At 41.7% G+C, this 15,340-nt stretch overlaps 1 protein-coding gene across 1 annotated transcript in view; it reads left to right on the forward strand.

Moving 5' to 3' along the window:
- Positions 1 to 15,340, forward strand: part of LOC124776799 (phosphatidylcholine:ceramide cholinephosphotransferase 2-like) — a 303,955-nt gene that overhangs the window by 266,105 nt on the left and 22,510 nt on the right. Inside the window, exon 2 of the mRNA XM_047251944.1 lies at positions 13,992 to 14,190. Coding sequence (XP_047107900.1) covers positions 13,992 to 14,190 — 199 coding nt within the window. The remainder of the gene's footprint in view (positions 1 to 13,991; positions 14,191 to 15,340) is intronic.

Here is a 15,340-nt window from a genome sequence, read left to right on the forward strand (position 1 = left end):
CGAATAAGAATAGCAATCAACATATTAGACCGTGCTCGCCATCAAACAGGGATTGTGTATTTGGTACGTTATTAGTGGGGGCTCGAATTGATGTCATTTAAAATAGACTCAAGAAAGATATCAACACGTTGTCCAAAACTTTCCTTATAAGACGACTTGCCATGCCAATCATATCTCCTTAATCCCCTAATATGTGAATAAATTTCAGCTTGAAAGTCAAAATCAAATTTTGTAACCTTTAATAAGTTGTTACAGAGTACACAAGGTCAAAGCTAAGCTACGTTATACCTGTCAAGTTTAATTTGGTATGTCGCATGTTTGCGACAACACATTTGAGAAATTGTTCACTTACAACACTTTATTTAGTGAAAGACTTTCATTTAACATTTTGACGACACATTGATGGGATTTATGGTTAAAAATGAAAAATACATGATGTAATGCGTTTTAAACAATTATATATGATACAAAATAGCTTTATTTGCGAAATTCTACGAAATTATTTATTTTTCTGCTTAGACACAGATGACGACACATGAATAGTTCATGTCCTCTACATTTTGCTATCTTACACCTATGTTTGTGCCTGTAATCTGGGCCCCATATACTACTGCATCACTTCGGGTAGAGTCGCCACCGATTTTGTTTGGTCCTGATACTTCTTTACTAATACTTCTGCCTCTGTGCAGCCCATACTTCTGCCTCTGTGCAGCCCTAACTCTCATCTTTTATGATGTATTTCCCCTACTTGCAGAGTGCCTCTACTATTTCAGATCTGAATAGTAGTAGATCCTTTTGTTTTCTACGGGGAATTCTGGAACTGTCGCAGTCCCTTTCCGCAGGTGGTGCACGAGCTTAGAAATATCCATTTGCATTTCGTGAGGCATAAAACCTCGGCGATCTGTCAGTAATAAAATAAAAGTTTCGTAATATTATAAGTACATTAGAATTTCCAGATCACAATAAAAGTGAAATGTAGTCAATCAAAACACTGTTTAAGTCGAATGTTATAACTCGAAGCATCTACTGTATACGCAGCACGTAAATAATGAATGCAAGTGGTCACCGAAGTGCACTCGTGCTACAAATCGACGGTCACACTTGATTTCACCTCTTGCATGCGCCCACAAAGGTACACATACACTTAATGATGCGTGTTTTACACAAACAGAATTTCCGAATTGCCTCGTGATGACTGGGTGTTGTGTGATGTCCGTAGGTTAGTCAGGTTTAAGTAGTTGTAAGTTCTAGGGGACTGATAACCATAGATGTTAAGTCCCATAGTGCTCAGAGCCATTTCCGAATTCACATGCACTTGCAATTAGATTATTGCATTAAAAGGAGTTTTGCGTCACGTCACATATGTCATACCTGAAGAGCCAAAGAAACTGGTACACGTGCGTAATATCGTGTAGAGTTCCTGCGAGCACGCAGAAGTGTCGCAACACGACGTGGTATGGACTCGACTAATGTCTGAAGGAGTACAAGGGGGTGGAGATCTCTTCTGAACAGCACATTGCAAGGCATCCCATATATGCTCAGTAATGTTCATGTCTGGGGAATTTGGAGGCCAGCGGAAGTGTTCCTGGAGCCACTCTGTAGCAATACTGGACGTGTGGGATATCACGGATTGCCCAAGTCCATCGGAATGCACAATGGACGTGAATGGATGCAGGTGAACAGACAAGATGCTTACGTACGTGTCACCCGGCAGAGTCGTATCTAGACGTATCAGGGTCCCCATGTCGCTCCAACTACACACGCCCCAAACGATTACAGAGCCTCCATCAGCTTGAACCTGACATACAGGCTCAAGGATTCATGAGGTTGTCTCCATACCCGTACACGTCCATGCGCCCGATACAATTTGATACGAGACGCATCCGACCAGGCAACATGTTTCCAGTCATCAACAGTCCAATGTCGGTGTTGACGGGCTCTAGGCGAGGCGGAAAGCGTTGCGTCGTAGAGTCATCAAGGACACACGAGTGGGCCTTCGTTGAATGTTTCGCACGCTGACACTTCATGGCCCAGCACTGAAATCTGCAGCAGTTCGCGGAAGGGTTGCACTTCTGTCACGTTGAACGATTCTCTTCAGTCGTCGTTGGTCCTGTTGTTGCAGGATCTTTTTCCGGCCGCAGCGATGTCGGAGATTTGGTGTTTTTCCGGATTCTTGACATTCACGGCACACTCGTGAAATGGTCGTACGGGAAAATCGTCCCTTCATCGCTACCTCGGAGATGCTGTGTCCCATCGCCCGTGCGCCAAGTATAACACCATGTTCAAACTGACTTAAATCCTTATGACCTACCATCTTAGCAGCAGTAACCGATCTAACAACTGCGCCAGATACTTTCGTTTTACATAGGCGTCGCCGACAGCAGCGCCGTATTCTGCCTGTGTACATATTTCCGTATTTCAATACGCATGCCTATACTGGAACATATATTGTGTTCGAACGTTATGAATTACCTCGAAGAAAACGGTCTATTGACACACAGTCATCATGGGTTTATAAAACATCCTTCTTGTGAAACACAACTAGCTCTTTATTCGCATGAAGTGTTGAGTGCTATTGACAAGGGATTTCAGATCGATTCCTTATTTCTGGATTTCCAGAAGGCTTTTGACACTGTACCACACAAGCGGCTTATAGTGAAATTGCGTGCTTATGGAATATCGTCTCATTTATGTGACTGGATTTGTGACTGCCTGTCAGAGGGGCCACAGTTCGTAGTAATTGACGGAAAGTCATCGAGTAAAACAGAAGTGATTTCAGGCGTTCCCCAAGGTAGTGTTATACGCCCTTTGCTGTTCCTTATCTATATAAACGATTTGGGAGACAATCTGAGCAGCCGTCTTAGGTTGTTTGCAGACGACGCTGTCGTTTATCAACTAATAAAGTCATCAGAAGATCAAAACAAACTGCAAAACGATTTGCGAAAGATATCTGAATGGTGTGATAATTAGCAGTTGACCCTAAATAATGCAAAGTGTGAAGTCATCCACAAGAGTGCTAAAAGGAATCTGTTAAACTTCGATTACACGATAAATCTGTCAAATATAAAGACTGTAAATTCAACTAAATACCTAGGAATTACAATTACGAACAACTTAAATTGGAAGGAAAACACAGAAAATGTTGTAGGGAAGGCTAACCAAAGACTGCGTTTACAAACTGTAACAGATTTGCTAAGGATACTGCCTACACTACGCTTGAAGGATACTGCCTACACTACGCTTGTCCGTCCTCTTTTAGAATACTGCTGCGCGGTGTGGAATCTTTACCAGATAGGACTGACGGAGTACATCGAAAGAGTTCAAAGAAGGGCAGCACGTTTTGTGTTATCGCGAAATAGGGGAGAGAGTATCACTGAAATGATACCGGATTTGGGCTGGACGTCATTAAAAGAAAGGAGTTTTTCGTTGTGACGGAATCTTCTCACGAAATTCCTATCACCAACTTTCTCCTCCGAATGCGAAAATATTTTGTTGACACCGACCTACATAGGGAGAAACGATTACAACGATAAAATAAGGGAAATCAGAGCTCGTACGGAAAGATATAGGTGTTCGTCCTTTCCGCGCGCTATACGAGATTGGAATAATACAGAAATGTGAAGGTGGTTCGATGAACCCTTTGCCAGGCACTTAAATATGATTTGCAGAGTATCTATGTAGATGTATACCAGTTTCTTTGGCGTTTCAGTGTAGAACAAACAAATAATTTTCGGAACTGAAACTACCACTTTACCTAGCTGTAATTCTCCAAACAATGAAGACATCTTCTCGCGCGTGCACCGTGAATAAAGATGGGAATAGCAAGTCGTTCGAGAAGTAGCCGAAACGCCGCATGTGACAGCACATGTCAGAGGCTTTGGTACATTCGTGTAGAATCTACACCTACTATCACTGGCGCTGAAAAGCAGCAGATCTTCCATTTATTAGTGTCGCTTTGTTATTGTACGGTTTCGCGACGCTCGCCATTAAGGGGTTAAAGGCAGCATCTAATTTTTCGTAATAAACGCCATTTACACGAACGACTTTAATGCGCCAGACAACTACTCGTGGCAAGTGGTCTGTTCAGATGGCATTGTTCTGATACCGAGACGCGCTTGTCAGGAGTGGCCGTTTGAGCTCGTACGTCGGCGTCAAAATCACGCGTATGCTGATAGTAGATGTCATGCTCATTCAGCCCTGATCGATTCAAGTGAAGATGTGAGAGACCATGTGTCGTAATACGATAAATAGGAATGTACTGCAGTAACATTAATGAGGAGCTAGTACAGTTTATTAACAACGTTAAAAGCAAAATTCCTAACAGATTTTACTGACAAAGATAGTATGGTGAGTATTGGAGGATCTAAAATCTGTTTGTGCAATTACTTAAAGAAACCGGATTTTTATTACCACACGCGTTTCATTTTATTGATTTAAACATGTCATCAGTGATGGCATTTTTGTCTTGATTGCCGTGTACAATCAGAAATGCCGTCTGCTCGCACAGTTTTCAAGTATTCCTACATTTGACACTAATGTTTTTGGCCCAAAATCACGTCGGTTTTCAGCACTATACACTTCCTGGCGCGAAACACGACAGCAATATATAGCTATATTGTCAGCACGATAATAGCTCTATCTGGTGACCAGTCAATCAGAAAGTTTATCAAGTAGCCCAGTGTGTGTGATTTCGAGGACGCTTCCCAGTCAGTAGGCGGAGCGTGACGTAACAGGCGAAAATAGGCGCCGCGTGCATAGGCAGCTGACCATGGCCGAAACGTCACTCGCTGGCAAGAGTGACGTCAGCTTGTGACGGAACCGCTGCGCTGGCTTTCTCGGAACAGTTTGCTCTCCGCATGTTGAACGCCTTGAATCACCAGACATTGCGGGTCATGAGTTTTGCACGGTTGCGGCCTTTCTCCGTACCGCGGTGGACTTTATTGCCTGCACCTGATGTGTGTGTGTTTTGATGAAGCTCAACGGATAGGCGTCGGTCTGGGTTACAGTTTTCTGGATTTTTCTTTTATTCGTCGCTTCTTTCACTCTGCCGCCCCAAGCAGTGACTTTATTACGTGAGAAATGCCATGTTACTGGCTAAGAAGTCTGTGGCAAGGGATACTACTTCCAAAAGGACCGTGCTGAGTAAAACACTGCTATGTTCAAACCAATGACATCTTCACTTAATTATTTGAATGATACAGCTTCCATAGTGAAGGAAGAAATGCGGACATCACCTGCTAAACAAATAGTTTGTATTTTATCATCGCAACAATTAATCCTTACAGACTTCTGACAAACCTTTCAAGCTCTTTGGAAAGCCTCTTACATTATTTAGTAAGTGGTTTCCCAAAGCACGTGGTAGGCCCTGTCACAAATCATCATCAAGTATATTAGCATTAAAATACACACTAGATGCAGGCACTAAAAACTAATCAAGGCTTAGCCACTCTCCAGCTTTACTGACGAAGGGATTTCTGGGGTGAGACAAGGCGTTAAATTAAATCTTGGCAGTTATATCACCAGTCTGCTACTTGCTGATCGTAAAATTAGTCGTAATGACTGTCCGCAGCTCGTGGTCGTGCGGTAGCGTTCTCGCTTCCCACGCCCGGGTTCCCGGGTTCGATTCCCGGCGGGGTCAGGGATTTTCTCAGCCTCGTGATGACTGGGTGTTGTGTGCTGTCCTTGGGTTAGTTAGGTTTAAGTAGTTCTAAGCTCTAGAGGACTGATGACCATAGTGCTCAGAGCCTTTCGTAATGACTACGGAAAGGACTGTCAGAGGAAGCTGCATCAGTTGTACCTAGCGCATAAGAACAAAATACGATAATAGTAATATTTAAAGTCGTCCATGCATTTTGAACAAAGGTGTTTTATCTTGTTGAGAAGAATAACTATAGCTCCTCATTTTCAAATTAATTTTATTCTTGTTTTTAACAACAAATTTTTAACTTTATTGACTTAGGCACCAGAAGACGCATAATATAAGCTGTTACCAAAACGACAACACAAAAACTAAAATGCGTAAATTTCAATATATATGTAGCAGAATATACAGAACACTTAAGAACAAGAAGAATACATTGCTAATATTGCATAAGACATTGTTACTGCTTACTGTACACTACAGATGTAAACACTGGTCTGTGTCTCCAGAACTGAAAAACCCAAATAAACCGCCCAGGTGAAATTCCTGGTGAAAGTGTAAGTTTGCACTCTACTAGACAATTCGCAATTCTTCCGTAATCCGAGCGCGCGCCATTTCTAACGGCTTTTGACGCCGGCGGGGCGTTAAACCCTAATCTTCCTCCTCCTCCTCTCCCTCCTCCTCCTCCTTCTTCTTCTTCCTCTTCTTCTTAGGTGATCAGGATGGACCAATATGTGCAACTGTAATAAATGAAAAAAGAATGTCAATAATTTTAGTTTGTTGTATTTTAGATCAGTGTTGGAGCTATCAGTTTAGTGCTATAGTAGCTACTGGAAATAGAGGGTGCGTCAAAAAGGACTTTACAAAATTAAAAATTCATATAAATACATAAATTTATTGAAATACGATAGAGAGCTGGATGTAGTGTTATTTTTTACGTTAAAATAATGATGTTGTATGTGGCTTACGTTGGTTATCCTGCACACGTCACATCGGAAGTCAATTTCTTCCCAAACTCGCTGTAGCATTGCAGGTGCAACTTGCTCAGTGGCGGCGTAAATTCTTGCTCTAAGTTCAGGTAGAGAAGCCGGCATAGGAGGTACAAACACAATATCCTTAATGAATCCCCATAAAAAAATCGAGTGGTGTCAGGTCTGGCGAACGTGGGGACCATCCAATTGGCGCATCACGGCCAATCCATTGACCTGGTAAGCGGTCACTGAGAAAATCACGGACGTCAGCCATGTAGTGGGGCGGTGCGCCATCTTGCATGAAGTAAACACTTCGTTCTTTGTCATCCTCATCGATCTGTGGTATCAAAAATTGTTGTAACATATTCATTGATGGTGCTCTCACGCAAAAAAGGGACCACACACTCTGTTCTTGCTCAAGGCGCAAGAAACGTTCAGATTAGGGCTATCACAAACATGTTGCAATGTATGGAAATTACGCTGAACTGTTGTCACCGCCTTCGATTCTTCAAACCAAAACACACAGCTAGCACGCTCGGGTCCAGTGAAGGCAGCCATGTTTAACGCAACTGCCACTATAATCCGTTTATCATAAGAATAAACCTGATGTAAACATTGGCTATGTATTCTTCCGCGTTTGTTGGAACATCACTGGATTTCCGTTTCACGCGGGACTGCAGCCAAGCTGTCTCCAGTAAGATAACAAGGGTACGTTTTGTGCTGGGCGTTACGAGCATATCGACTTAGCGGAAAACAGCTTTACCGGCGCATTTAACTTGGACAGCACAGGCCTTTCAGCCGGTACAGCTAGCATGCAGTGACGCGGCTAGCTGTAGTTCACACGTAAAAAGGGATGGGCAGAGGAACAATACAGTTTCGAATGTCATTTAATTTTTAAGCAGAATGAAATAATACACTGGAAATCTCCCACAATACGCTCCTTAGACGGCTAAACGAAAACACCGCAACACGTTATCGTTTTTAGCTAACGTAATATTGCAATTAAAAGCAAGAATGATGAAAATTCCTGACTTAACCAAAGGATAATTTTTCTGCACAAAGCTGTGTGTAACGTGAGAGAGTATTGAAGGAATTCACCATATAGTTAAATATTGAAGCCACTGAAGGTATTACTTACTGTCACTCGTCTGGTAATCTCTTAGCTTCTTCCATATCCGAATCCGAGAAATACATTTCAATTCTGGAAGTGTCACCTGCTACGTTGATAACGAACCTATCGACAACAGAATCCACGAAGCCAACCAGGTGCACCATTTTCTCTTCTTCTTTTAAGATGAGTCGTTCTGTAGCCCACCATTGTTCGGAAGTGACGTATGAAAAAGCTGCATGCGTGCGTTAGTTCCAGTACGTGTGGCAGCTTAACAGTCTTGTTATTTCTAGGGGTCAAATCACGTAAATGGTCTCCAAATCAGTTCTGTTGGGTTCATATTGTAATGGTACCATGTGAATTGCATGCAGCATTTGTATGATGTGCTCGATTCTGTGAAAATGATTGTTTTTCATGTTTCTACGATACTTATCTACTTCTGTTGTATAAAACGATGGACATAGTCCAAATAAAGAGGATTTGGTTTTCCAATTTTGCCTTAAAATTAAATTGTTGTGTTTACTTAATTTAAACAAGTTATATAAACAGTCTTTCATAAAACATCGATAATTAAGAATTTGTATCTTGAAATGGCGACAGGAATTTCGCGTCCAATATGTAATTAGAAACAAGAAGACGTGCATTATTCATAAAAAATGATGATAAGTTTTGTAATTACGAGATGTAGGTATTTCAAATTGAACGAGAAAAAAAGATACTGGGGAGATTGGAATCAACGCATGAATAATAGCATTTGGTTTACATTCAATTACGCCACCGACTGTGCTACACGTTCTATACGTGTTTGCATATCAACTGCATTGTATACAACGCTAATAATCATCAGAACCGATTATATCCGTAAATTTATGAAAAAAATTAAGAACAGCCTATTTTTCGGCACTTTTTAACCGTGTTCCACGCGCGTATTTCACTACGGAACAGAAAGCAGCCTCAGCCATTTTTATACTGCCCATTAACAGCAGAGCACAACGCTACAGAGGCTGTGACTGTACACATTTTTGAAATGAAAACTACGTAGCTGAAGCGTGATTTAGAAACACGTTGATGGCTGTTAATACATTTGAATATCTTAAAGTTTCATTTAACGTTACTTAGTGATAAAATATCTAATACATAAGTAGGACCTACTTCCACGAGCGTAACGTTTGCTACGGCTTCTGACCAATCGTCGCGTTTGTGTTTGTTTACATCAGGTATATTCTTATGTTGAATGGATTATAGCGCTTCTTTGCGGTGCCATTCGGAGTACGCAAAACAAAACTTGATGTATTTCCCTACAAATTGACACTACAATCACCTCTGTAGGGGCTGACCGCGGTGGCCGTGCGGTTCTAGGCACTTCAGTCCGGAACCGCGGGACTGCTACGGTCGCAGGTTCGAATCCTGCCTCGGGCATGGATGTGTGTGACGTCCTTAGGTAGTTCTAAGTTCTAGGGGACTGATGATGTAAGATGTTAAATCCCATAGTGCTCAGAGCCATTTGAACCTCTGTAGGTACTGTGAGTTAATTTATATGAATTTTCAAAGTTGTGAAGTACTTTTTGAAACAGCCTGTATTTTGATAGTATCGGTGAATTTGTAGGTCTGTATATAAGCATCGGCATCCTAGGTGGTGGTGGTTAGTGTTTAACGTCCCGTCGACAACGAGGTCATTAGAGACGGAGCGCAAGCTCGAGTTAGGGAAGTATTGGGAAGGAAATCGGCCGTGCCCTTTCAAAGGAACCATCCCGGCATTTGCCTGAAACGATGTAGGGAAATCACGGAAAACCTAAATCAGGATGGTTGGAGACCGGATTGAACCGTCGTCCTCCCGAATGCGAGTCCAGTGTGCTAACCACTCCGCCACCTCGCTCGGTGGCATCCTAGGATTAGAACTGAGATGGACGTTTCTGACCAGCAAATTTTTTTGTAAAGAATAATTGTTATTTACAAAAAAATTTGCTGGTCAGAAACGTCCATCGCAGTATCACACTCCAGGGAATTACATCTGAATACGGTCGAGAAGGCTGAAGAAATAACTTTTTTGATGAATAGAATACAGGGATAAAGATTTGCTTTTCCACAGTCGTCACAGTGATTATTTTGGGTGACATATTTATAGAGATGGACAGACGATATTGTTTTTCTCGCAGTAATCGAAGATGGAACTTAACGAAATATTCAGATTTTCTGTCCTGTGTTATTGTAGCCTGTTGGGGTGGGGGGTGGGGGGAACAACGAGGCACGGGCACTTGAGGATATTTGTACAACGTGACTGGCATCTTTCCTGTCGTAATCGTGTAACCAAAGATTACTATCTTTTTATGTTTGCTTTCCCAAGACATGTCTTTCGTTTCGAACTATTTCGAAAGCGTAGCTACGCTGCGCTATTGTAGAGCATAAGAGGCGAATGAGGGCGGCTGCGTGGTCTTTTGGCTATTTCTCTGCTGGAACTGGCGGCGGCACATTCTTCGTGAGGCGGTCTTTAATAGGGGGCAAGTGGGACACAAGACGACGCCCCCGGGCGCGCATGCTTTCTCACCGTTCCCGTGGGCGTGGCGTGAGCAACACTGCCATCTCTCTCCAGCTCGCGGGATTTTAACCCAATTCGCTGCTGAGTTAGCCCCTCTGTGAACTATAATAATCCATTGTAGATCCCTCGAACTAAAAACTGTACCCAGTAGCTGAAAAAAAGCACAGGTCACACCTGTCAACGAGTAGGGTAGTAGAAGTGATCAACGGAAGTACCGTCCAATATTTGAAGATTGACATCCATTTGTTGAAAATCTTAGAACATATTCTAAACTCAAATTTAAGAAGGTATCTCGAACAGGATGACCTTCTACGTGTCAACCAGCATTGATTTCGAAAACGTAGATCGTGTAAGACCCAACTTGCATTTTTCTCACATGACATCCTGAAAGTTGTGGATCGAGGTATGTGCAAACTATCCTGTGAAAAGCTACTCAGAAGCGCGCTACATACACAAATGGAACGGCAGAAAGCCATAATAGCTGGTATAGTGGGACGTACCCTCTGCCAGACACTTCACAGAAATTTGCAGGGAATGAATGTAGATACAGTTTTTTTGTATAATTACTCACAAAAGGTTGATAAACCGAAAAACTGTAACGAAAACAATAAAAATATAAATTCGTGTATTGCAAAAAACAACCTTTCTTTTTGCCCACGTACATGAAATTGACGTATCACAAAGCGACGGAAAACTTAGCAAGGCATTTAGGTTTTGCGAAGCTGGTCTCTGCCACAATGTGTATTCTATATCTTTCGCGTCACTTACTGTACTGATCTAGACGTAAGCAGAAAGTAAAGTGTTAGCAACAAAAAATCAAATGGCTCTGAGCACTATGGGACTTAACTTCTGAGGTCATCAGTCCCCTAGAACTTGGAACAACTTTTACCTAACTAACCTAAAGACATCACACACATCCCTGCCCGAGGCAGGATTCGAACCTGCGACCGTTGCGGTCGCGCTGTTCCAGACTGAAGCGCCTAGAACTGCTCGGCCACTCGGGCTGACTGTTAGCAGCAATCTGGAGTTGTATCTTAAGATAAAAATGTTCTGCAAGCCCAAGTCTAAAGTAAACTCTTTCGCATATGTTTAAAAAATTTTATTGATGATAAGCAATAGCTTTTAACAGGTCCAGTGGCTATGATAGTTTGAGAGTTTTCACCCAGGAGTAAAATCAATAACGCTTCAGTGGCTCAACCCCTGCGAAAATTTCATTCTTCATGTTCAGGGTGCCGTAGATTTGAGTTCGTGTTGATTTTAAGCCTTGGCGGCAGTAAGAATGCTAAGTAACAGTGTCATCTGGTTTTCGGCGCCATCACTTCTCCCAGATTCTGCAGATCCAATATCTTCTTAGTTTATATTTGCGAAGCTCGCTGTGGCTTCGTTGTTTGCCGCAGTCCGGCCAATTACTGAGGTACGCGAGCACTCGGAACGGCGACCCGTTTCGTGACGTCACGTAGTTTTACCACCTCCAAGGCCACCGTCCCCTCCACGGCTAGTCTTGGTGGGGATAAGGAACGCGGTGGGGACTACAACAAACAGTCTGCTTCGGGCCGTTGCGAAGGGTAGGAAGCCATTTCAAGTGTGTTACAACAGTGGTCGGAATGTGTGTGTGCGTGTATTTTTCATGGAGTGTCGTGTCTCCATAGAACATCCTCTAACGCAGTGTTTATGTGTGCAAGAAGACTGTAACGTACGTGGAATCTGTGATGTTCCTGTGGAAGCAGTGGCCAGGTAAGCCCATACTCTTGTAGTGGATGCTCGTAATGTCGAGACCGCTAAAGCTTGCCAAACGGTACACCCGTGTACGTTGTTATGTGCAGCTATACATATGACAATTCTACGCACCTGATCTATTTTTGAAGTACCATGCATTGCATCCTTCAAATGGAATTTATTTTCCCCCCTTCACCTGTGATAGTAACACTTTCTAGTTAGCTACAGGTTTTTCTTCGTCGTAAACCCTTTGTTGTGTAAAATGACCGTAATACATTTTGCAGAAGAATGTTGTACGAATTTGCAAGGCGTAATCGGAGGAAGCGTTCTTGGCGGGATTATGCACTTACAGGGATTCGCGTTGGACGTGTGTGTGTGTGTGTGTGTGTGTGTGTGTGTGTGTGTGTGTGTGTGTGGTTTCGTATAATTCCAACCATATAGTGTACAATTCTTTTTTTTAAATGAAATCACAACCCCCGGAAAGCATAACAGAGACTGCAGTAAACATTCTGTCAAGCTAATAAACATACGTTGACGTTTCTCATCACTTGTTCAGGGTTATTGATATTTGAAAGTTAAGAGGTGACAAATGTGAACGATCTATTCCATCTCAACTACTTATTCAGTTAAGTCGCGAAGAAAGAAAATGGAATGGGTGATAGTAGCATTTGCTGAACAAGTTGTTCCTGACGTAATATCCTGATGATCCAACTTTTTTTTCTTTAGTGCATGAGTGCAGCAATGTTGGTAAACACGGAAAAGGGGGTTGGGGGGAGAGAAGAGTGACAAAGGAAGATCAAGAAAAGCGCATAGTTTGAGCGCACAAATATTTACGAAAAGCACGAATAGTTGTGCATATTAAGTGACGTGAACATTCAGAAAGTAAATAGAAATTAATAAAATGGCATAGTTTGAAGTTGAAATAAAATGACAAGAAAAAGGAAAACAAACAATTCTGTGGAAAGTGATTCGCTATCAGAATGGTACATATATATAAAATATGGATTCCTGTTTTCAGTTGACTACCATTAAGGTTGTTAAAAGGCTGGAGAAGAACAGACTAATTCCACATCTTAGTTGCCTCAAAAGGTGCAACAAACTTAAACGGCTGAAGGGGTTGGCCGTCTGCTTGTAGCACTGTAGCTTAGAAAGCTAAAATTTTTGCATTAGATGTATGATGCTTTTTGACAATGTCCTATGTAAGTGATAAATTTGTTGTCAACTGGTGTATTGTCATTACATTTCTAAAACTCTCGGGGCAATATTGGCTTATTTTACAGTGCAGAATAAACGACCACAAACGGAATTTAAAATTTCAATTCCATTTCGCTTTAATATTTTTGTAATGGTGCCTATCATATGGTGGTTATTTCTGCCGGTTGATTGTGGAAATTGATTTCCTCTTTCCGAATCTTGTTGCTATTTGGATAGCATCTATCAAAACGCCATCATTGTTATTCGGGACAGACGGCAGCAATTCACCATTGTAGCTCTAGGAATACGCAGCGCTTCAGGTCACAGTAGATGTGCGAGTGAGGGCAATTGTCGGTTACTAGTTATACTCTGGAATTACCAACGCGGAAAAATTAGGTTTTGATTGATTGACCAAAGCATATTCTTCTGCAAGCATGTTTTGTTTTCTATGTTTTTGGTATAAACTCTGGTGTTAGAACGTAGTCACAACATTATCAGGCAGTTTGTTGACCTGCTGGTGTGATTGCACAGTGTTTTCCACGCTGGATGCATATATGTGTGGTAATAAGACAAATGCGCAATAGTCATAGGGTTATTCATAGGAGAGGTCGAAACTGTTTTCAATGACAGCGGTATGTGAAGAGGTAGGCCTATACCGGAAAATAGGCAATTTTTCTTTAAGCTGATCAATTTTTTAGACATTAATTTCAATGAACCAGTCTGTCTTCAGCCATGTGCAGTTTCTATTTCCAGTTAATTTTTTATTTCCAGCACCTGCAATAACGGTCTTTGAGAGTGTAATATTCCGTATTCTTTATATTACAGGATGGTTTTGGACCCTAAGAACAGCCACAACGATTATGGCAGTTTTCATAGCCCTGGTGTTCAAGGAAGCCCACATCACGCTATAGACGTAGAAAGTTCTTCTCATCAAGTGAATGATGATACTACAGTCCTTCACAGCGAGAGTGAGAGTTCCCGCCTAGCTCCTGATATGACACAGTCTGATCTTTATCAGCGACAGGTAATTGCAAATTGTTTTTGTTTTTGTTTTGTAATTCTAATGTATTTTGTTAAGAGGAGGGGAGAGGTTTAAATCGAGCCTGCATCTTTAAATTGCACTTATGGGGACGCTGAGCATAATGTATCCGTAGGCAGAAGATGGCGTAATGTCATCACCTTAGCTCGCCAAATACTGGCCGTAGAAATTTATCACCGTCAAAGTTCGAACTGGCTACTTTGGACAAGAGTCCTGCCGACGCTGGCGTGGATTATTTTCATTAAGTGTCGTTTCAAACCAGGGGTTCCTGATTGGGGACAAAATCTGGCCGAATTACGACCAAAGAAGCGAAACTGCACCTCCTGATTACTCCTTATCTCTTAAGTAGTGAGATGTTATTCTTGAACTTCCTTGTTGAGGATGCACTGTGATGATACGCCAAAATCATACACTAGATACGCTAAAATCATGCACTATTCCAGTTGCACTGAAGTATTGAGAAAGCTTCGTATGAACACTGCAGTAACTAAATGCATCTCCAGAAATTGTTGAGAGATTTGTGAAAAGGAAAGGTCACCAAGATCCCAGGGCAGATGACAGTTACGAAACATTGCCTAGGTCCAACAAAAACTGGATGAAATGGATGTATAGAGTGAGGTCAGGAGTGGACATGCCCAAAGCCAGTTTAAAAAGATGGGATGGTGTAGTGTGAAATTGTATGGATGTCAGCAACATCAAGTACAAATGTGGCAAAGACCAGACTATGTCTTTTTGGACTGAAGATAAACTGTTTCAAGTGATGCAAAATGTACCAAATGTTGCAAAATATTGTTTAAAAATGTGGTAATACATTTTTGTTTCATTGTAATATTTAACTATTTAAAAAGGAGTTTGTCATGAATGTACGTGTAAAGTAGTAAGCCTGTTTGGAACTGAAATAGTAGAGAATCTGCAGGAATTTTTATGTGCATAAACAAGGTATAATCTTAAGAGTAGTGAAGGGAGTTCATCATGTATAGAGCCATTTTGAGAAGTAGACAGTTGTATGAACAAGACTGAAGTTTCATTACCGGTACACCTTTCATGTATTTATTCACTATTCCACCCAGGATTTTTTCTGGTGGCCAGAGGGATTACTTTCACCATACATCTTATTCAGACTGTTTCTTGCTCT

Source organism: Schistocerca piceifrons, chromosome 2 (genome assembly GCF_021461385.2).
Source record: "Schistocerca piceifrons isolate TAMUIC-IGC-003096 chromosome 2, iqSchPice1.1, whole genome shotgun sequence".
Lineage (NCBI taxonomy): Eukaryota > Metazoa > Arthropoda > Insecta > Orthoptera > Acrididae > Schistocerca > Schistocerca piceifrons.